General features: G+C 39.9%; 4 protein-coding genes across 11 annotated transcripts; 2 read left to right on the top strand and 2 right to left on the bottom strand.

Moving 5' to 3' along the window:
- Positions 1-72: 72 nt before the first annotated feature.
- On the bottom strand, positions 73-3,993 carry srsf9 (serine and arginine rich splicing factor 9). 4 transcript variants are annotated; one of them, XM_041059457.1, is made up of 5 exons: positions 3,866-3,993; positions 2,508-2,685; positions 2,170-2,348; positions 1,104-1,276; positions 73-1,011 (listed from the first exon to the last, which is right to left on the bottom strand). In XM_041059457.1, exons 2-5 carry the CDS (start codon positions 2,663-2,665, stop codon positions 784-786), a joined length of 738 nt encoding a protein of 245 aa, XP_040915391.1. In that variant the 5' UTR covers positions 2,666-2,685; positions 3,866-3,993; the 3' UTR covers positions 73-783. The 4 variants fall into 4 exon arrangements, with proteins under 4 accessions (XP_040915391.1, XP_040915389.1, XP_040915387.1 ...); XM_041059455.1 differs by having other exon boundaries at positions 2,508-2,708; positions 3,866-3,981; XM_041059453.1 differs by having other exon boundaries at positions 2,508-2,918; positions 3,866-3,974.
- A 968-nt stretch (positions 3,994-4,961) lies between these two features.
- On the top strand, positions 4,962-13,797 carry prodha (proline dehydrogenase (oxidase) 1a). Its single transcript, XM_041058360.1, has 14 exons — positions 4,962-5,389; positions 5,485-5,693; positions 7,227-7,261; positions 7,810-7,959; positions 8,142-8,206; positions 8,635-8,751; positions 8,915-8,994; positions 9,270-9,351; positions 9,866-9,958; positions 10,116-10,262; positions 10,441-10,616; positions 10,705-10,803; positions 11,058-11,146; positions 12,190-13,797. The coding sequence occupies exons 1-14, from the start codon at positions 5,051-5,053 to the stop codon at positions 12,378-12,380; spliced, it is 1,872 nt and encodes a 623-aa protein (XP_040914294.1). The 5' UTR covers positions 4,962-5,050; the 3' UTR covers positions 12,381-13,797.
- A 1,350-nt stretch (positions 13,798-15,147) lies between these two features.
- On the top strand, positions 15,148-19,145 carry gal3st1b (galactose-3-O-sulfotransferase 1b). Of its 5 annotated transcripts, none has more exons than XM_041058362.1 (4): positions 15,148-15,282; positions 16,079-16,131; positions 16,212-16,360; positions 16,433-19,145. In XM_041058362.1, exons 3-4 carry the CDS (start codon positions 16,239-16,241, stop codon positions 17,595-17,597), a joined length of 1,287 nt encoding a protein of 428 aa, XP_040914296.1. In that variant the 5' UTR covers positions 15,148-15,282; positions 16,079-16,131; positions 16,212-16,238; the 3' UTR covers positions 17,598-19,145. The 5 variants fall into 5 exon arrangements, with proteins under 5 accessions (XP_040914296.1, XP_040914298.1, XP_040914300.1 ...); XM_041058363.1 differs by having other exon boundaries at positions 15,157-15,282; positions 16,083-16,131; XM_041058364.1 differs by having other exon boundaries at positions 16,079-16,360.
- Positions 19,146-20,001: 856 nt separating this feature from the next.
- Positions 20,002-20,722, bottom strand: LOC121195114 (cytochrome b-c1 complex subunit 9). Its single transcript, XM_041058367.1, has 2 exons — positions 20,569-20,722; positions 20,002-20,352 (listed from the first exon to the last, which is right to left on the bottom strand). The coding sequence occupies exons 1-2, from the start codon at positions 20,707-20,709 to the stop codon at positions 20,302-20,304; spliced, it is 192 nt and encodes a 63-aa protein (XP_040914301.1). The 5' UTR covers positions 20,710-20,722; the 3' UTR covers positions 20,002-20,301.
- Between the last annotated feature and the right edge of the window lie 10 nt (positions 20,723-20,732).

A 20,732-nucleotide genomic window follows, 5' to 3' on the forward strand; every position in this document is an offset into this window, starting at 1 on the left:
TTTGTAAATTTTGCTATGATGGACATAGTAATTATCTACTGAAAAAAAGTTTTAAGAGAAGGAATGAAACAATCACAGTAAAAGTTTGCATTTTATTGGTAAAGAAAAAAAAAACAAAAAAACATTAGAGGTGCATACAAATTATAGTCCACCTACAGGCCACCTCGGTCAGAGGTTCACATGATTTAAAAAAATAATCTGACAGGTGAGGCTCACAGTCAACGTGACACTAGTCTAAAAGGCTCACTAACTTGACATGTTCTGAATAAGAGGAGGATACTCATTAGCTTCACAGGTTCTTAAATTGGCAAAAACTTCATACTTAAAGCTGCGACACACAAAAAGGAAAATTTTGTCAAGAGTTTCAAAAGCAGTATGACCTTTTGTCTGATAGCTGCAGAACTGTGTAATTAGTTTTGGACAATATAACATTACGCCTTTGTAGTGGTTCCTGTCAAAGTTTGACATCACAACCGCGGATTTCTTTATAAAAGAAACCTCCAATGATATACATGATCAATGGTTACCTCACAAAGGGAGAGAAAAAAAGAAAAACATCAATCCAGCTTCCAGATAACACACAAGTGTTTCAAAAAACAACGAAAAAACATTTTTAAGGCTGTGGGAAGTAGCAGGGTGTTCAGAGAATCCTGACCATGGAATGTATGTAGCAAGAAGTAACAATGATGTATCCTACGAGGAGGCCTGGGGTTAAAAAAAAATAAAATTAAAAGTAAAATTACAAAACATTTTCCCCAATTCCTCTATAAATGATGGGCCTTTCTACCGATAATGACGTGGAGGTGGGCTATGGTGCTGTGGAGGGTGCCTTCTGGGGGGTGGACTATGCCGCGACATAGCGTGGCGTGGAGGCGACTGGTAGCGCGGAGGGGGAGATCCTCTGTTATGGTAGGGAGGTGAATAGCGGCCTCTGGATCTGGAGCGAGAACGTGACCGACCCCAGTTGGGAGTACCCCTTTCCTCAAAGACACGGATGTAAGAAGTCTCGCCCTACAAAAGGGGGGGGAAAAAAGACATGACATTGTTTCTTTAACCATTTAAAGGGTTAAGGACAATTAAATTTCATCACCACTGTCACTCACTTGATGTGAACGGAACTCAGTCCGATCCAGTCTGCGCAGAGCATATTCCATATCCTCTCTACGGAGAAATTCCACCACACCCTCTCCGTCTCGCTGCACATCTGCAAAACAAACGTCTCCTGCCTCACGCATATGATCCTTCAGATCCTGCCAGCTCCCAGATGGTGGTAACCCTGAAAGGAGAAAAAGAGAAGTGCAACGGGGACGAAATTTACTTCCTTGCTAGGCATTTTAAACCTGCAAGGACAAGTCTTATCTTTTGAGGCAAACAACACCTTTTAATTTTATGAAGCCACTTAACAGCAACTTAAATTTAAAAGCTAGATGCAAATAGATGTATAAGTGGGAACAGCTTGGGTTTTTCCATATTTTTAATGTAATATTTATAAAGAACCCCATTGTGTTGTACTTACAGAAATCTACTCTAGCATGATGGTCAGGCAACTACAGTATATAAGACTTTATGGGGTTTGTCTTAGATAAGCAGTCCAGTTTTAAGAGCTTGTGTAAACATGGTTCTATAATCATGAGATAAATGTAGAACACAACAAATAATTCATGATATACAATGACAAAATGACACCTACCAGTCTCTATAGTTGTTGTTTGAGATGTTTGTTCTAGCTGTTGCAGCCAACATGACCGGTTTCAGTCTACCGTTTTGTTTTTCACGACTTAAGGAGCTGACTTGACCTCATCCACTCAGTCCCTTTGACCTCCAGTCCTCCATGAGAGAGAAACATATCTGCCTACGACTCATGATGTCCTCTACTAGTCCCCTTGTCCTCCAATCCACCACGAGAGAGAGAAACATATTTGCCTATGACTCATGATGTCCTCTACTAGTCCCCTTGTCCTCCAATCCGCCATGAGAAAGAGAGAAATATATCTGCCTACGACTCATGACGTCCTCTACTAGGCCCCTTGTCCTCCAATCCACCGTGAGAGAGAGAAACATATCTGCCTATGACTCTTGCGTCCACCTTTCTACCAGTCCCCTTGACTTCCAGGTTGCAGTGACAGAGAGATAAATATTAACTGGCTATGACTCACGACGTCCACCTACCAGTCACTATGACGCGGAATTCAGATCTTCGAGATGGGGGTCCAAACCTTCCCCTAGGTCCTCCTCCACCACCTCCCATAGAACCAAATTTAGCACCAGAAGATCGAGGGTACTCTACACGCAGCTTGGAGTCTCCATATCCATATCCATTCCTTCCATAGACAGCATCATCTGCATCCCTAAGAGAAGAGAGCAAAGAACTCCTTATCAAAGTACGTCTGTTTCACTAGAGGACATTGACCTGGAAATGCCGTCTCCATCCATTCCCTGCTGGCAGTCACTGGAATCCAGCAAGGGGAATGTGATTCGACTTGGCAAAGACCATCCCAAAAACTCACCGTGGGTCTTCAAATCGGACGAAGGCAAAAGGGATAGTGCCTCTATTGTTCTTCAGTTCAATATCACGGATTTTTCCATATTTGTAGAAGAGATCCTCAATGTCTCTCTCCTGCACATCCACGGGAAGATTCCCCACATAGATCCGGCCATCTGACATGGTGGTTGATTAGAGTGGCACTGCTGACACAGAATGGAGGCACCTGCAGACTTTAAGATCACTTCGTGTTTTCACAAATAGCTGTGGAAGTGGTCCTTATCCTATCCTAGTCCCAATCCAAAACTTAGTCCATCCGCCTCCAATTTCTTAATTTAGACAAAAAACACAACTCTACAGCAGGGATGCAGCCATCATAGTAGTAAATGATGAGTTCAAGACAATTGGCACAGGACCTCGGATCCAAGCCTGAAAACTTTAAAACACAGGGTAATGAATGTCCAACAAATTTAAAATAGTTACAGTATTATACTTAAATTAGAAGCATCGTGTGGAGAAAATCTACTTGAAAATAAACCTGGAGTGATACACCTGCTTAGATACACGTTGATTCCATCTGCATGTGTGTGAGTAAGAGAGTGCCAAAGTAAAGAGAGGAGGAAAAAAATCAACATTTTTTGATGGCTCTCCAAAAACTATCATGTATTTATTTTGAGTAAACATCAATAATATAGACAGACACTGATCTGATTTTTAAAAAAATAATAATCGTGCTGAACGCACAATGGCATTTCACTAACATTCAAAGACATTTCTCTTGCACAACGTTAAAATATTTTTTTCTTGACTTCAAGCTGTTTCCGGGATGCTGAAACTCGCGTATTAATCAGTTGGTAAACCGATCAAACCTGTTTGCTACCTCTCAGCTGTACACTGATATTAACAGGTTGATAAGTCGAATAGGAACACTAGCTCCTGTTAACACATTTGTTTTCATATTTGTTTTAAGGCACCGAACGAAGGTGATTGTCAAGAATTCAACTTTTACCGTAGCCCACGGCTAAAACTAGCCCGCAGCTGCCCAGATAACGTTAGTCACCTTCGGGTATTTACAATGCATTGTTTGTATTACAAGTGGTTTCTGCAACGTACATCTTTGGCAAACCACCATGCAACAGAAAACAATTTAATCAGACGGTTCAGGTTGATATTTGCGTATTAAAAGTGAACGCCGGCTTAACAACATGCTATGCACTCCAGCCATTACGATATCACTTAAGTCTCTTTGTTAATGAAAGGTCAGCTAGTCGTGCTAACGAGCGTCTGTTTCGGCTAAAATGCACCAATATTTCTCGCGATCGAAGATGCCAGGAAATGGGAAATACACGCAGTAAACACTTAAATTAAAAAATGTGTTATTACCTTTCAAAGCAACCAATGGTGCCTTTTTTATATAAATGTATTGCTACCGATTAGCACGCTGAGCTACTTCCGTGTTAGTTAGCAACATTAGCAAGCAGCTCGGCGTCTTCTTCTACTTCCCATTTCCGACAGACCGTAGTGCTGGGTGGAGCTTTGCTGCCTCCCACAGGGAAGAAAACGAACACAGTGTTCAAACCCCTTCGTTGGTCCTGGCTTTGGTAAATCTCAGCTCCTCATAATGCTGTAAGGTGGTTTTCACCCCCAGCTTAGCTGTATCCAAAATTAGTTTTAAAATAGACCGGATTTGCCATTTTCCGCTTTCGTGTATCTGGGGCATTACCTCTATCATTAAATGTAGCCTGGCAGCATAACTCTCAACTCATTGAATCGTGCTGCCTTTTCTCCACCAGTGCCTTGATGCTCTTCTCTCATTTTCGCTTGCACAGAATTTTCTCCTAAGGCCCCCTGGGCCCAACCAGGACAGGTTGGGCCCTCTGAATGGGTTGTTGCACAATGAATTATATAATGCTTTCCCCAACTGTCCAGACACACCACTTACGTCTGGCTGAATTTTGTGTAAATGTGCATAAAATGATGCACAAAACATTTTCATTTGACAGGATAGTTTAATGTTTGAAAGACTTAACCAGCTTACGATGGAACTTTGGTCGCTCATCTACAGTGTAACCATAAAAACATGGAGTTTGATACAGAATTTGATACATATCTCTCTAGGAGTAAAACTGCCACATATTAAAAAAAAGTTTTACCTCCTCCCTTGTTTACTTAGTGTCACACTGTGGAACAAGGTGATTATTATAACCGTATAGCCATTTAAGGCTAAACATTTTAGACAGCACTCTTCACCACCATCGTCAAAACATCAAATGAGGGGATATCTTTTGGTAGAGTGGGGTTCCATCCCTCCAGTAGAGCCCAATCTTTTATTTTACTAAAGACACTTTTAAGTCAGGTGGGGGAACACGCTCTAGCAGCCATGTTTCTAGCTGTATTCGCGCGTGATGCCAGACTTACGTAAGAAGTGGGGCACCGCCCCCCCAGCGCGGGGTGGCTTTAAAAATCAGTAACTGCTCAGCGCGCGCTCATTGAACCGAATCATAGCAACGGCACGGCACAGTGAGGCGGGCTGTGGCGTTCAGAAAGGAAGGGTAAGGAAAGGAAATCATGTCCTACACTAAGTTCCTCACCGCTTTTGTTAGAGCAAACTCGGGCAATGTCGGGAAAATACGCGTTTCATCTGGAAGATGTCGGTCAACAATGGCATCCACCAAGAGCCAAGAAGAGAAAGAGCAACCGATGGATGGGTGCACCGTGGTGGAGGCTGTTCCGGTTGAGCTCATCAGTGAAACCATAAACTGTACCAACACACAGCTGAATAAAATCCACATTGATTTCGACAACACTCTAGAAGCCTACAAAAGCAAGGGTAACGTTGAACTGCTCCGGAGTCTGCTGGTCTTTAAGCTTTGTACATTTGACCTGCTGGTTGAAAAGAATAAAGAGGTGAGTTGTTTGAGAAGTTTTAATGGGCTATTATAATGGTAATGGATAATAAACTACTGAGGTAGAATAACTCCTTGTTCTTGCTTTGTTATCAGTTGATGGAGCTGAGTAAGAAGGTGCTTGGTCAGTGGGTGTTTGAGAAGCTGATGAAGATGACCTTCTACGGCCAGTTTGTGGCAGGGGAAGACCACAACTCCATCAAACCTTTAATTCATAAGAACCAGGCCTTTGGTGTGGGGGCAGTTTTGGACTACAGTGTTGAAGAGGACTTGACCCAAGAGGAGGCAGAGAAGAAGGAAATGGAGTAAGTCATGTTTACACCTGACAGAGCAGAAGTTTAGTTATAACATGTATAGGCTATTTTCCCATTTAAACAAGCTTTAAACCAATCACAGTTAATCAGTATTTCAACTTTAATATATGCCATGTGCATCACATGAGGAGCTGTTTATGAGCTGTGTAATATACTAAATCATAAAACTTGTTGAGTCAAGTTTATCTGACACATAAAAGAAAACATTGTAGTAAATAGATTTCCAAAAAATAATATCTTTATAGCAATGCTATTATTGTTATTATTAAAGTTCTATGTAGGACTGATAAAGTGTTAGCTCATGTTTATTCCCTGTGAGTTATTTGATGGTGAATTAATTAAGTAAAACTACTAGACTTAATTTTAGTCATTGCCTTTACACCAAAGCATTTAGGACCATGTTCCTTTTAAAGGTCACTGGACTCTGTGACCGTGGCGTACATATAATAGGAACAACTCATATTGCCCTTGTTCATCCTAGCAGTTTCAACCAACCACCCTGCAAGTGAATAGAACATGCTGGAAATGGGTAACTCTGTTCAAAACTTAAAGCACTAATGTTTACAACACAGGTTCAAAGTTTGGGCAAACCGCTTTAGTTTAATACTCTGTAAACTTTTTTCACCCATGTCTGCATTATACACTGTTTATCTGCATATTATCATTTGGCTCCTTTATTTACATACAGAACAGACTGTCTAAAACATTCCACTTTATACTGCTGCATTGATACCAGTTTATTACTACCTTATCACTTTGGGCTTCCGTTTTGGGTCTTATAAAATTCATGAGTCATGCCACCCATAGTATGTATCATGCTCTGTAAACAGATTGTAAGCAAAACCTAATGTGTTTTATTTAATCTCTAGAAGCAAAACAGTGCTTGTCGTCCATTGGTTGACTGGGACAGACCCCTCGCCTCTGATTGGTAGAGCTGGGTATTCAGCAGTGGGATGTGCCTCATGAAAAAGCTGCTAGCCTTTTAGAGTAATGTGCAGGATCCTTTCATAGAACACACACACACATACACACACAGGACTGTTATGCAATGCCCTGAGGAGGAAATGAGATTGTTTAACTGAGGATTATCTTACCAAGCACGAACATACACATATTTAACTGAATCCAAGCACATTTTTTGATTTAGACTCCACTTATCTTTATCAAGACTCTCGTTGATTCGACAGAAGGAAAAGAACTGTCTATCTCAAACTTGGTAGCTGTCTTTGTTCCCTGATATGTCTCTCAGGTCACAACATGTTTAAAAAAATAGGTCATCATAATTGCATGAAAAGGTCTCAGCATGACTGGTTAAAATGACTTGTGAAAGGAAAACATTTTGCCTTTCTTCAATGTTTAAGACAAACTTTTTTCTTTGTTTTTCCATATTTCAAAATCAAGTCTCTTTTGGCCATAATGGAAAAATCTTAAGGCCCTGGTAGTACAAGAGAGTGAAATGCTTTTAGGTGGATGCAGTGACAGTAATTTTGGCTGCTCTAATGTTAATCTGTCCTTCTTTTTCAGTTCGTGTGTTTCTGAGGCAGAGAAAGAAAGTCCAGGTGTGTATATGAGTTTAAAATAACTTTGTTTTGTATTAAATTTAATGTATAATGTATAACTAACAAGCAAGACAGGCAGTGGAAAGCTTGCACTACTGGTTTGCTTTTATATTCAGTTGCTTCAGCTTGTATGCAACATGAGTCCAAGCCAAGTGTCAGTACTGGTGTGTGTAGTTACGTAGCTATGTGGCCAGGCACGGTTAGCACTGGTTATATCTGGATCTGGTGGGGTCTGAAATGTCCAGTTCAGTGAGTACAGAGAGAAGAGTGTATGTGTTACAGGGCTGATATTTTTTATAACACATATTCTTAGTAATACTCTTGAATGAATAATTAATAAAACATTAAAGTTCCCATAAATCATATTTGCTTGTGATGTACTTATCGTGGCATAAATAAATGCACTGCACTCAAAAGGAAGGCTGTTGGCTTCACAGTCAAGTTGTAGAATAAAGAGAAACTACTGTTAATAATTTGAAAATGTTTGTGTTCTGTTTTTAATATGATTTCTGAATATGATGGCTTAAATAATTTTTTTCTCACTTCAGATTCTGATCATCGTGAGAAGAAATATAAGGCTCATCGTCAGTTTGGGGACCGGCGTGGTGGGGTTATCAGTGCTCGTACCTACTTCTATGCAGATGAGGCCAAATGTGACAACCAAATGGAGACATTCATAAACTGCATTAAAGCTTCCGGTAAGTAATGTAATGTCTTTTAGAGTTTGGTTATTATATAATTTCTATACAAACATAAACACTATTGTAAAAAATATATTAGCTGTATAAATTACAGATTTCAATAAAATAAAATAAAATAAAATAAAATGGGTACAGGATTACACAGCATCAAGTGACATAAAATGTATTGTCAATTTCAGGTGGAGCCTCTGCTGATGGATTTTCTGCCATCAAAATGACAGCTCTGGGACGCCCGCAGTTCCTTGTGAGTTTAACTTCATGTCTTCAATATTAAAGCCAGATCTAACTCTAAACACACTTGTGTATTGGCACAAGATAATCATTATAGAGCAACAAGGAAATGAAACATCAGTCATTTATCTCTTGAGTCAGTGCCACTAGATTAGTGCAATCATAGATTCACATAACTGTGTACAAACCCTAGCAGCTACCTTGAAACTGAAATTCAATACAAGAATGAGAGAAAACAAGAATGAAACTGTCCGTTTTAAGGAAAGCCACATTTCCTGTGTCAGAGCATGGACTCACACCAGTCTTGACTTCCTCAGAGAAAAAATGAAAATTATGTACCCGTTGACAGTGAGCAAGGGGTGTTATTTTTCTGTGAATAAAATACTGATGTGTACAGCTAATCCCAGAACTTAGTCTTAGAATTGCTCTGTGCTTGAACAGCTCCAGTTTTCGGAAGTCCTGGTTAAATGGAGACAGTTCTTCAACTTCCTCGCAGCTCAACAGGGAAAATCTGACATGATGGTTTTGGATCAAAAACTGGAGCTGGAACAACTCAAGGTGTGTTCAGCCTTCAGCAAATTCTAAAGGGGGATTGTACATGCTCATGCATAACTGCTGTCGTCAAATTGTCTTTGTTTCCAAGATGCACTTTAATTGCATTGAAGCCTTCATGACTTTTAGAGCCAAACAGTGTTTTAATCACTGAAATATTTCTTTGTAGGAAAGTTTGACTAAACTGGGCGTCGGAGCCAAGGATGACATTGAGAACTGGTTTACTGGAGAGAAGCTGGGTTTGTCAGGGTAAGATAGTCATTCATTAGTACCAACAATAGACATTTATACTTGAAATGCTAATTACACTCAGCCAAGTGTCAAAGGAGCACCTCCAAATGCATCTCAGGATCATTCACACCCGTACTTAGAGCTGTGAACCTGTGATTGGATCACCTAAGATGCATGTTAATGTCAGGTCTGAACAGGGCCTTAATCTTCTTAAATTTTCTGCAGGCATTTAAATTAAAGTATGTTTTTTCAGAATTTTACATATTTCACATTTTCTCACATCTTATTTCCAGAACAATCGATCTACTGGACTGGAACAGTTTGATAAATGATACAACAAAAATCTCCAATCTACTTATGGTGCCAAACCTTGAGGTGAGTCATTGTCATGTAAATATTTAGTGGAGTGCCCAAACTCTGAAAGGGACCAGGGAAAGAATTCTTGACTACCAGTGGTGCCTCAGTAGGTTTGCCATTTTTTTCATGTACAGTTTTTTTCCCCATCAGAACTCGGACCGTATTTTAGGAATAACTTTTTATAAGCCTTGTTGGCACAAGAAACTGATCTTCTTCCCACAAGATAATAACTTGCAATGTCATCGCTTTTACCCACAAATAAACAGTTTGTACTGATGAGGTGAAACGTAACATCTTTTGGGACTTGCAGTGCTCTGTAGGTTTTTGCAGAGTTGATACAAGTTGATTTAGAGTGTGCATGTTAATGTAGCCATTGGCACCAAGAGCAGTTTAGAAAAGAGACGCAGGGCAAAAAAAAGAACCGCCTCCCTGCCCACCCAAATTCTGCTGTGCCTGCCATATGCAGATTAAGTTTGTAGAAGAGAGCAAATGCCAAATGATTCAATGTGTGATTTGTGTGTTGGTTGTGCAGACAGGCCAGCTGGAACCTTTGTTGAAGAAGTTTACGGCTGAGGAGGAGAGCCAGATGAAGAGAATGCTGCAGAGAGTGGACGTTCTGGCCAAGGTAAGGACACCAAAAAATTATACATGAATTTAGTAAATCATTATATAATATTTCCCAATAAACAATTTTTGCTAATTTCTCTTGTGCACCTTGATTGATGTCACATGTATAGAACCATTTAAACTGTAAACACAATAAATACTCTGTGTGTCCCCAGCATGCTATGGAGAAAGGGGTAAGGCTAATGGTGGATGCTGAGCAGACATACTTCCAGCCAGCTATTAGCCGACTGACCCTGGAAATGCAGAGGAAATTCAACAGAGAGAAGCCAATCATTTTCAACACCTACCAGTGTTACCTCAAGGTGGGACAACAGTTCCTTCATGACACCTTATTATGAAAATTTTCACGGCCGATTACTTAAATCTTGAAATCCTCCATGGTTAACTCGGCTGTCAAACTAAAATATAGCCAGAGTTGTGTAGTAAACTGTAATATCCTTTTGTTTGTGTGTCTTTCTTTAACAATTCAATCATTTTTAGGAAGCCTATGACAATGTAACTGTGGATGTTGAGCTGTCACGACGAGAGGGCTGGTACTTTGGTGCCAAACTGGTCCGTGGAGCTTACATGTACCAAGAGAGAGCCAGGGCCAAGGAGATTGGATACGAAGACCCAATAAACCCAGACTATGAGGCCACTAACAGGATGTATCACAAGTAAGTCTTGAATTATTATGAAGACCCTTTGTGGCTGAGCTAAAAAACAATGTTTAAATCCTAACCATCTGCCTTGTTGTTTGTTCAGGTGTTTGGAGTATGTGCTGGAGGAGATTGAACACAGCAGGAAAGCAAATATCATGGTTGCAACTCACAATGAGGACACAGTGAAATTCACCCTAGAAAAGTATGTTTTGTCTCAGGCTTGCATGAAAAATTCAAAGACATTAGAACATTTGACATGTACTTAGTGCAGATTTTGTTTTAACATACATGAAATCCTTAAACCACTCATTCATGAAGGATTAACCCTAATGGTTTAAACTAATACCCAGGATACTGCTCCAAGTAAAACGTAAATTGCCTCACCAATGGCGAAATTGGACACTCCACCTCTCATTATGTAACAGTCCTTTAATGTGTGTTTGCCTGTTTTTTCAGGATGAATGAGATGGGCCTTTCACCCACTGAGAATAAAGTTTACTTTGGTCAGCTGCTCGGCATGTGTGACCAGATCAGCTTCCCACTAGGTATGTTGCGCTCAGCTTGGATTCTAAAAGTAAACACTAAGTTATGGAATCACGGAGGCTTACATCACTTAGTCATGGGGCCATTGAGTTTCTGCTGGAACATAGTCCCTTGCAGATGTCAGCTTTTCAATACTCAGGCAGCAACTGACCTTAGAAATGATCTATCCAATCTGTAGATACGTTTGGAACAAACAACTCCAGTTTCTCAATGTCCTTAAGTGGCTGTTACCAAATGTTACATCAGCGTGGTTCAGCAGGGACACACGCTATCAGTCTAAACACACATATCACACATATCACCACCCAGTATTGTTGGACAGTTAGAAGATATAGTACTGTGCACGGTGTATGGGATAGAGCACAAGACAATAGTCTCCGGCCAGATTATTCTTTGATATAATGTGAGAACCCAACAGGAGCTGTATCTTGTAAATGAGAGACAGAGCACGGATAACTGAGACACAATTTCAACTTCATCCGAGTGTAAAGGACACTGAACTTTGATTCCTAAAAATGTGTTGTTTAAATAATGGTGCAATAATCTGGTGATTGGTGTAGAGGTTTATTGCACATCAGTAGTGATTGTTAATGCTGTAGCAGACCTAATCTTTTTTCCACTAGTGAGACATAAAGGCTATTTTGACCTTGTCATATCACTTGATATCTAACCCCATTTTTACATATCAGTATTATCTTAATACAATATTTATTCACCATAAATTCATTTCTGAATATAAAAAAAGAAAATGCTTTAATCTTCTGCCCCATTTTTTGACAGCCTTTCTTTTTTTTACATCACCCTGCTTTGTAGGACAGTTATATATCTATCTTGTTATGCTTGCTATATGAGCTGTTGGCAATTTAATTAATATATTAAGAAAATGTATTAAATGTGCCTTGTAAGTGTTCTGTTTTCCTGCTACATTCATATTTCAATGCTGTCCATAGACAGTACATACAAAGTCATGACATGGAACGCACACACGGTGGAGATAATGGGTACTGTTTTAATACTTGTTTCCTGGCTCTGTGTGCAAAAACAGGTCAAGCAGGTTTCCCAGTCTACAAGTACGTTCCATATGGCCCAGTCAACGAGGTCATACCGTATCTGTCTCGTCGTGCTCAAGAGAACCGTGGCTTCATGAAGGGATCCCAGAGAGAGCGCAGCCTGCTGTGGAAGGAGCTGAAACGCAGGATGCTGAGTGGTCAGATTTTCTACAAGCCTGTCTACTAAGTCACGGGACCTGAACATACTAACTGGAGTATTCCTGTAAGCATTCCACCATTTTAACTGTACCACTACCTGTTAACTGCTCTTAGTAGAGGAAGATAAATGTCCTTCCTTTGCTTGCTAGGCTGCACAGTATCAAAGAAATTTTTACAGTTTTACTGGCAGGTATTTAAAAGTATTTATTTTGGTTTTAGCAGTATATTTAATAAAAAAGTGTTTAAAACACCGCCATGATAATACATGTAGCGATACATATGCTGCTCCATTAAAAGGTGATGATTGATATTTGTCTTTAGATCTAAATCAGTTTATTTAAGTTAAAACTAGCCATGGTAATCCTCAGAATCAATTCTGCAAAAACTTAACAACATGCTCATTTTTGAAGAACTTTTGCAAATATTTATGCCTCGAAACATTCATCCTTTCTGATATACAGTGTGGAATTCTTCAGTAAAGTGTAAGAAAAGTATTTTGTGAATGTATGGTTACCAGAGGTGGCTTTCATGTATATAAAAGCTGTCATGTGCTTTTTAAAATGATGAAAGACACTCTTTGTGCTTTCTTCAGTTTATTTTATGTAGCTGTCACTCAAAAGTGCCTTATGACTGTTTTCAAAAGATTAAGTGGAAGCAATTAGCTACTGCGCAACAGCTTTGTTGTGGTTACTGCACACTCCTCCAAGGGGATTGTAAATTATTAAGCATGTTTATTGCTGATATTATGGGTCATTGCATTAAGCAAATATAAAAAGCCATTTGTTGCTTATTGGGCAGCATAGTGATTTTTATCATATAAAAATGGCTTTATATTCATACATCTGGATTAGCAAATGCAGTATCTTATCCTCTTTTTGACTTCACATGACTGCCACAAATCAATGTCCCTAAGGCAAAGAATACATAAATGTGGAGTAAAGGAGTGGTTGTTTGTGGAGGTAATCTTTATTTTTTTCAGACTAAATAAACTCCTTTACTATCTACTGAGCAAAAAGTAGTATGTTTGTGACTTCAGTTTTCTTTGAAGCCAGAAACATCTTCTGCCTTGCCCTGCCCTGTGCTCGAAAATGTTACCAAAACATGCCATGATTACTGCTGTGATTTTTCAAGGAAACCTGCACCCAAGTACTCTAAGAACACCTGCACTGTTGCATAATCTGCATGGTAGGAGAAACCGCATGTTGCTTCAACTGTTATTGTGGAGATGATCTCTGGACTGGTTATATCATTATCTCTGGTTTCGATGCTGCCCATAGTATTTCAGTTATTTGTTAGCTTTGATGTATTTCCTTTTTTTTTAAATGATTTCATATTTGGTTTCTTCATGACTGCTGTATCAGTATACACCATATTTTGTACAATTGTAAAATGTAAGCAATTAATAATTAAGCAATTAATATTAATGCAATAAAATACGGTTAATGTTAAAAGAAACTTAAGTTCTGTTTATTCTTGTTGAGACTGTGAATATTGCAAGTGGAAGTCGTAAACAATACTGAAGCGCCAGCAAACCGGTTCTTATCTCATGGTGACGGATGTGATTGTCCCCATTTGACGTATTCTAATGTCAGTGACATCAACCGTGGCCTTTTCCACAGAGAAACTTGTGGGTTCCCTGTACTCCCAATCGATGTGACCTACTGAATCAGAGATGATTCAGCCATAGTCAAAGTCAGCAGCTGAAGCTGCACCTGCTTCCAGGTATCTGGAGAATAAAGAAAAACATCCAGCGTGCCTCACAACACAGCACACAGCTGGGTGGACAGGGCAGACCGTGCTGGGTGTACTCTCGGGTGCGTTTACAGCATTTCACAGGCACAGGATCACAGGATCCTCCAAATGAAGTTTATTGATTAGAAGTGTTCCTATCAATCTATACAGCTAGGTGTTATACATGGTATTTGAGCCTAATATGTAAACTACACTGGTTAATTGTATTGCTGTCAGTGTACATTATATATTACATATTACATATTACATACATGTGATAGATTTTATCCCTTTATTTAGTTGTTTCTATTCTCAGACAAACATTTGTAGGCTCCACTGTAACTGCATGCTCTCAAATATGACTGGACAAACAAGTTTTCATAAACCAAAAAAAAAAAAAGATGTTTATCTGTACAGCCTCCATATCCGGTTTATCTGAGCTGCTGCTGGAATTACTACAGTTAAATGTATGCAAATAAAACAATTTGGTTAAGGCTTTGGGGAAATGCCATCATCATATTAAAGAAACAGCTAGTATTATGTAGTAAATAATAGTTGCATTTTATGGAAAATACCGGCTCTTAGTTAAATAGGGGTGAGAGACTGGAACTGACGCCCACACACCCACACCTTTCTTTTTCTGGGCGATAGAAGAAGGGCTCACTATCTCCTGATTTGGGGTCAGAGGTAAATCCCTTTTAGCTGTTTCAATAAGCAAAATTGAAGGTGTGTGTAAATTTTTTTATTATCCTATAATAGCAAACCAGTTGTGCTTGAATTAGACCCCACCCACAGAAGCAGTCTCCATGTTTACAGCATCATATTACAAATTTTAATATAGTGGCTTCAATTCAACACATCTTAAATGCCAGCTTTGAATACATTAAGCAGCCTTACACTTACCATATACTTAAGTACACATTGATTTACAGGCTTACTTACTATATTTTTAATGCTGATTTGTCATACTACAAATCTGTTAGTTATGTGGATTTGTGCCAACAGTATACAACAACAACCTACTATACAAACCAGTTCAGACCATGAGGGAGGAGAATTCACATCTGACTTCTTTCAGTCCTCACAGCCAATGAGATGTGACCTCCGAACGTGTGTGGTGCATGCAAAACAACGGAGGGTTTTCTTTCACATTGTTAGAAAATCTTCATCCTCAACACTGTTAATGCTGTCATCTGCAGGTAAAGGAAGCTCTTTTCTTGTATTTCTTCCACACACCCACAGCTCTTTCATTTATTCCTTGATTTACCATGTCATTTATACTCTGACTATTTCGCTAATCAGGATAATAGAAACTACACAACTCTTATTTCAAGCTAAGACATCTTGCAAATGTGTCGACTTTCATCAAACTGAGTTTCTTTCATTATTACCTACAACAACTATGAGACAAACATACAATAGGCATTCTTTTCAAATGTAACAAACTGCAGAGATGACAATCAGTGTCAAAGATAAGAAGTCAGAGCAGGTATGCAAAGGGACACACCTTGTCTCATCACACCACCTATTTGAATTTCTGTTCTTATTTTGTAAAGTTTAATCAAGCATCTGTCCAGCAGAAGAAACCTACTTTGATATTTAGCCATTTTAATTGAGTTTTCTACATTTAAAAAAAAAAAATGTTCCATCTCTGTTTGTTGTGGGCAATTTAAGAACCATAAACAAACATGTGTAAAGTGTAAACATGGAGGCTCTGTGTTTTATTTGACAGAGAATGAATCAGCAGTTTCCTTGCATATCCGTCTTATCTTCACTTCCTTTCTTATTCAATTGTTTGTCATATAGCTCATCCTTTATCCTCTTCTTTTTAGCAGTACTAAATACTACAGGTTGCATTTAATTGAGATGAGTCAAGCCTAGCCTTTTTGTGAATATATAATTATTAACCTACTGTACAGAGGGATGGGGTGAGGTAATTAGTTGCCATGTGTGTAAGAATTGCCGTAGGGTATTACAGCTGTTTATGCTCTTAAGGTAGCTGCTCATTGGTTCTATGAGGACACAACAGTTACACAGCAAAATCCAAGGTGTGTATCAAAGCTTCACAGCCTTATTAGTCTTTTCCCTGTTATGTTTTCCTCTATACACCCATGCTCTTTGATTTCAGTTCCAGGTTCCCATTTGAGTTTTAACAATGTCTGGCATAAAAGGAAGTAAGTGTGCACTTGTAATACGAGGGCTCATTCTCTGGGTTTTATTGACCAACCTCATGCTGGTGCTCTACTGCTTGACCAACCCAACTCAAGTGAAGATCAGGTAAATATTTAAAAGAAAAGCACTGTTTTACTGAGATCAGTCAGTTTACTTATCCACAGACTTTATTTACAGGGGCTTCCAGGAAGATACATGTCCCCTCAGCATGGCAAAATTATCGAAGAAAAATATGACCACGCCACCTCAAAGCGTCAAATCCCAGTCAGAAGAGTGCTCCCCTGTAGCTGACATCATGTTCATGAAGACTCATAAAACTGCTAGTAGCACTATACTCAACATACTATTCAGATATGGAGAAAGGCACAAGCTTAAATTTGCCTTTCCTGATGGCCGCAACGACTTCTCCTACCCATCGCCTTTCCTGTGCTCCCAGGTGAAAGACTACAGGCCTGGAGAATGTTTCAATATTCTTTGTAACCACATGCGCTTCGACCGCCAAGAAGTAGCCAAGCTCTTGCCTCCACATGCTGTGTACGTCACCATCTTACGTGACCCAGTGGATCTCTTTGAGTCATCCTTCCATTATTATCACAGAGCAGTTCCTCTCACATGGAGGATCAGTGGAGAGAACAAACTGGTAGAGTTTCTAAACAATCCTCAGGCCTTCTACAGCCCAGAGGCTTACAACTCATTCTATCTTAAAAATCTGCTCTTTTTTGACTTTGGTTTTGAGAACAACGTCGAAGCCGATGATCCTCGTGTAATGAGGAACATTCATAACTTATCAAGATATTTTGACTTGGTCCTTATAGCAGAATATTTTGAGGAGTCCCTTATCCTGCTGAAGGACAAACTCTGTTGGACCATGGAGGACATTGTATATTTTAAGCTAAATGCTCGCAAGAGCTCATCTGTATCTCGACTAACCCCTGAGTTGAGAGCCAAAGCTTTAGAGTGGAACAGGGCTGACTGGCGACTCTATCAGCACTTTAATGCTACCTTCTGGGCAAGAGTAGAGGCGTATGGGAGAGAAAGAATGAAACAGGAGGTCAGTGAGCTGAGGAGAAGAAATGCTGATATGAAGGCCATCTGTATCGAGGGAGGAGATGCAGTCGAAGCCCAAAAGATCCAGGACAGTCGTTTCCTGCCCTGGCAGCCAGTTGGAGAGACTTCCATCCTAGGGTACAACATGAAGAAAGATATTGATCCCAGATTCAGGACAATTTGTGAAAAAATGCTTACACCTGAAATACAGTACTTATCAGACCTGGGTGTAAGCCTGTGGCTTACTCGACTGTGGGGTTGGTTTAAAGATGCTGTTTTTACAGTTTGGCTTTGATTGAAATATTTATAACTAAAATACAGCAATAGCAATCCCGCAACACTTATTAAAGATGCCTACTTGTAACACACTTTCCTCTTACTTTAGTACATTTTGCAAGTTTTCTTTCGAATGATGCTTCCATAATGTTGATTCATATTTGTCATAGAGAAGCAGAATTCCTCTTTGTTCCGACTCAATTAATGTTCAACAATTAATGTTCTATTGACTAACTTTTGATAACAATAGTTAGTTAACAAAAAGTGTATGTGTATATTTTAGCTTCTGCTTCCAGGGTTCTGCTTCCGTCAGGGTAGCGGGGGCCAATCCCAGCTGGCTCTGGGTGGCTACCACACAGCTCACACACTCCGTTTGGTCTGTCAGGGGGGGTGGGGCTGTTTGCCGGACGGCTGTTTGCCAGAAGGGGCAACAGGGAGGTGGGACTGTGCTGCAGGGCTGCCACACACTCCGAGTTGCCAGGTTAGGCGCAGGGGAGCTCGGGGTTCGAACCTGCGACTCGCTTGCTATGAGGCGACAGAACTAACCATTGCGCTATTGTGCCGGCCACCACCCTAAATGTTTGATGACAACAGAGACGTTGAGTTTAACTAGTTTCTTTTTCATCACGACAGTTGTGGCACATAACACACCTCTATAATCCAACTAAAATGGAGATTTGAAACATAAATCCACATATAGGTGCTTGAAACTGACGCAACAAACTCGTGGTAGACAGTTATAAGGAGGTCTCGATTCGATTACCAGTCGATTATTTAGTTTGCATTTGACAACAGTAACCCAAAATACACCATAAACGTATTGCACCATTAAAAAAAAAACAGTCAGCTGCTTACTCAACTTCTCTTTTATTGAGAAACATCTCAAAGCACCTTCAGTATTGTGTGGTATAGCTGTAACTTCCAAACTATTATTATTATTATTATTATTATTATTATTATTATTATTATTATTATTATTATTTAACTCGTTTTAGATGTAGTCTCACTGGAGCTAATTTTGTTGTCACCTGGTGGAGAGTACATTGATTCGGTGGAATGACAGGCTTGTCTTTAGCCCACGCAGCCTCCTCTGGATGGAAGCGTGACATGTGAGCCCTCATCCATCCATCTATCCCAGGTGACTTCGGTCGACACGGTATTTTGTTATGACTGTTAGTCAACAGCTCCACCTTGTGGTTAAATCCTGTATAACAGCCAGTAACTGGAGAGTCACTGCAGTGTATTCCAAATAAACAGACAGACAGATAGATAGACAGATTTGGAAATGAAAGAATAGACTCATAATATAAACGCCATTAATCAATGTTTTGTTTTCACCACCCCTTGTGCCTAAGAAACATCACTTACTTTAATCAATGTAAACACATTGTAGTAAAAGTAGTTACTTGTATAACTGTGAAATCTACCAGACTGTGGATCCTTATTTTGTAAACTTGTTTTGTAATATCCTATGCAAACAAAAAATGTGATTACTATTAATGTATTATTATTTGTCATATGTGGACTTTCTCATAAAAGAGGTAACAATAAAGTCTATGCAGTGGTCCTTATGTTGTCTTGTGGCAATTTGGTTTTAAAATCAGCCAGGAGTCTTTCCATAACTATATTGATAACAATAACCATAAATATTGATAACAATAGTTATGGTTTCAAAAAGGATATGTGTATATTTCATACTTCCATCTGCCGCTTGGTCTGTCATCGGTCATTGGTCTGTCATCTGTTTGGTCTGTCAGGGGGCTGGGGCCGGTCCCGGCCGGCTGTTGAGGGTTTGCCGGAATGGAGCTGGTCGCCTGTCCAGGGCTGCCACACGACTCGACTCGCACACGCTCCGAGTGGCCAGGTTAGGCATTCCACCGTTGGGCATGCAGGCGCAGGGGAGCTCGGGGTTCGAACCTGCGACTGCGCTTGCTATGGGGTGACAGAACTAACCATTGCGCTATTGCGCCAGCCACCACCCTAAATGTTCGATGACAACAGAGACGTTGAGTTTGTAATGTAAACCCATTGTAGCAAAAGCAGTTACTTGTATAACTGTGAAATCTACCAGACTGGTGATCCTTGTTATTTTGTAAACTTGTTTTGTAATATCCTATGTAAACAAAAAATGTGATTACTATTAATGTATTATTATTTGCCAACAATAAGGTCTTTGCAGTGGTCCTTATGTCGTCTTGTGGCATTTTGGTTATAAAATCAGCCTGGAGCCTTTCCTGCTTCGAAAATTCCCTTTTCCATTCGTGAATGAAGCTGTTGACAGTGTCATGACACGACGTGGCTATGCCACATTAAAAATAAATTATAAAAATATGTCACACTAATATTAATCTAATCACGATGCTTTGGCAATATCTGCACTAAAACATGCAGTGATATGATAAATCAAAACATTGCAAGGTCTGTAAGACATTAACACATGTTTAATTTAACCATTAACAATCTGTGAGGGAAACGATGGCATTACATATAACAACAGGGAGGTGGGACGAGGTGGCAGGAACCATTGCTCCATCTTCATGGTGATCTGGACAGCGAATCATCTCCAACAGGTCCCCTGGTAGCCGCTGCCAGCCTGAGCATGACTTTGTGCACATTGTCCATGTTGACTGCTGCTTGATTCGGGTGTGGAGTCCAGGAAGAATGGATGATGGAAGTGTGACAACAGTTGAACTTCAGCCTTAGATGACCCCGGGGAAGGCGTCCTATTCCTCGTCTTTGTTCTCGTAATTATGTTTGATGTGTTTCCATAGTTTCTACAGTAGAAAGCAGATTGAATATGGTGAATTTGCAACGGTTAGTTTCATATAAACACACTCAACCAACACCTGGAGTTCAATTTACGGACGCTAAAAGGACGCAAATTCTCGGCTCAGCGGGCAAGCTAGCTAAGCTAGCACCAACGCCGCTTCGCCCTCTGCTTACAAGGTCAGGATAAAACAAGCATTAAAAATACCGACGGGCACACTTACCCCGTGATTAATTTGCTCAAAAATCGCATCACCGCCTTGGTCAAATAGTCGTTCAAAGAAGACTGCTCCAACCATGATGGTTATAGCGAAAGTAGAGGTTCTCCTGAAGAGCAGATTGTAGACAGATTTAGTCAGCGCCATGATGGTAGAAGAGTGCGCATGAC

Source organism: Toxotes jaculatrix, chromosome 16, assembly GCF_017976425.1.
Source record: "Toxotes jaculatrix isolate fToxJac2 chromosome 16, fToxJac2.pri, whole genome shotgun sequence".
Lineage (NCBI taxonomy): Eukaryota > Metazoa > Chordata > Actinopteri > Toxotidae > Toxotes > Toxotes jaculatrix.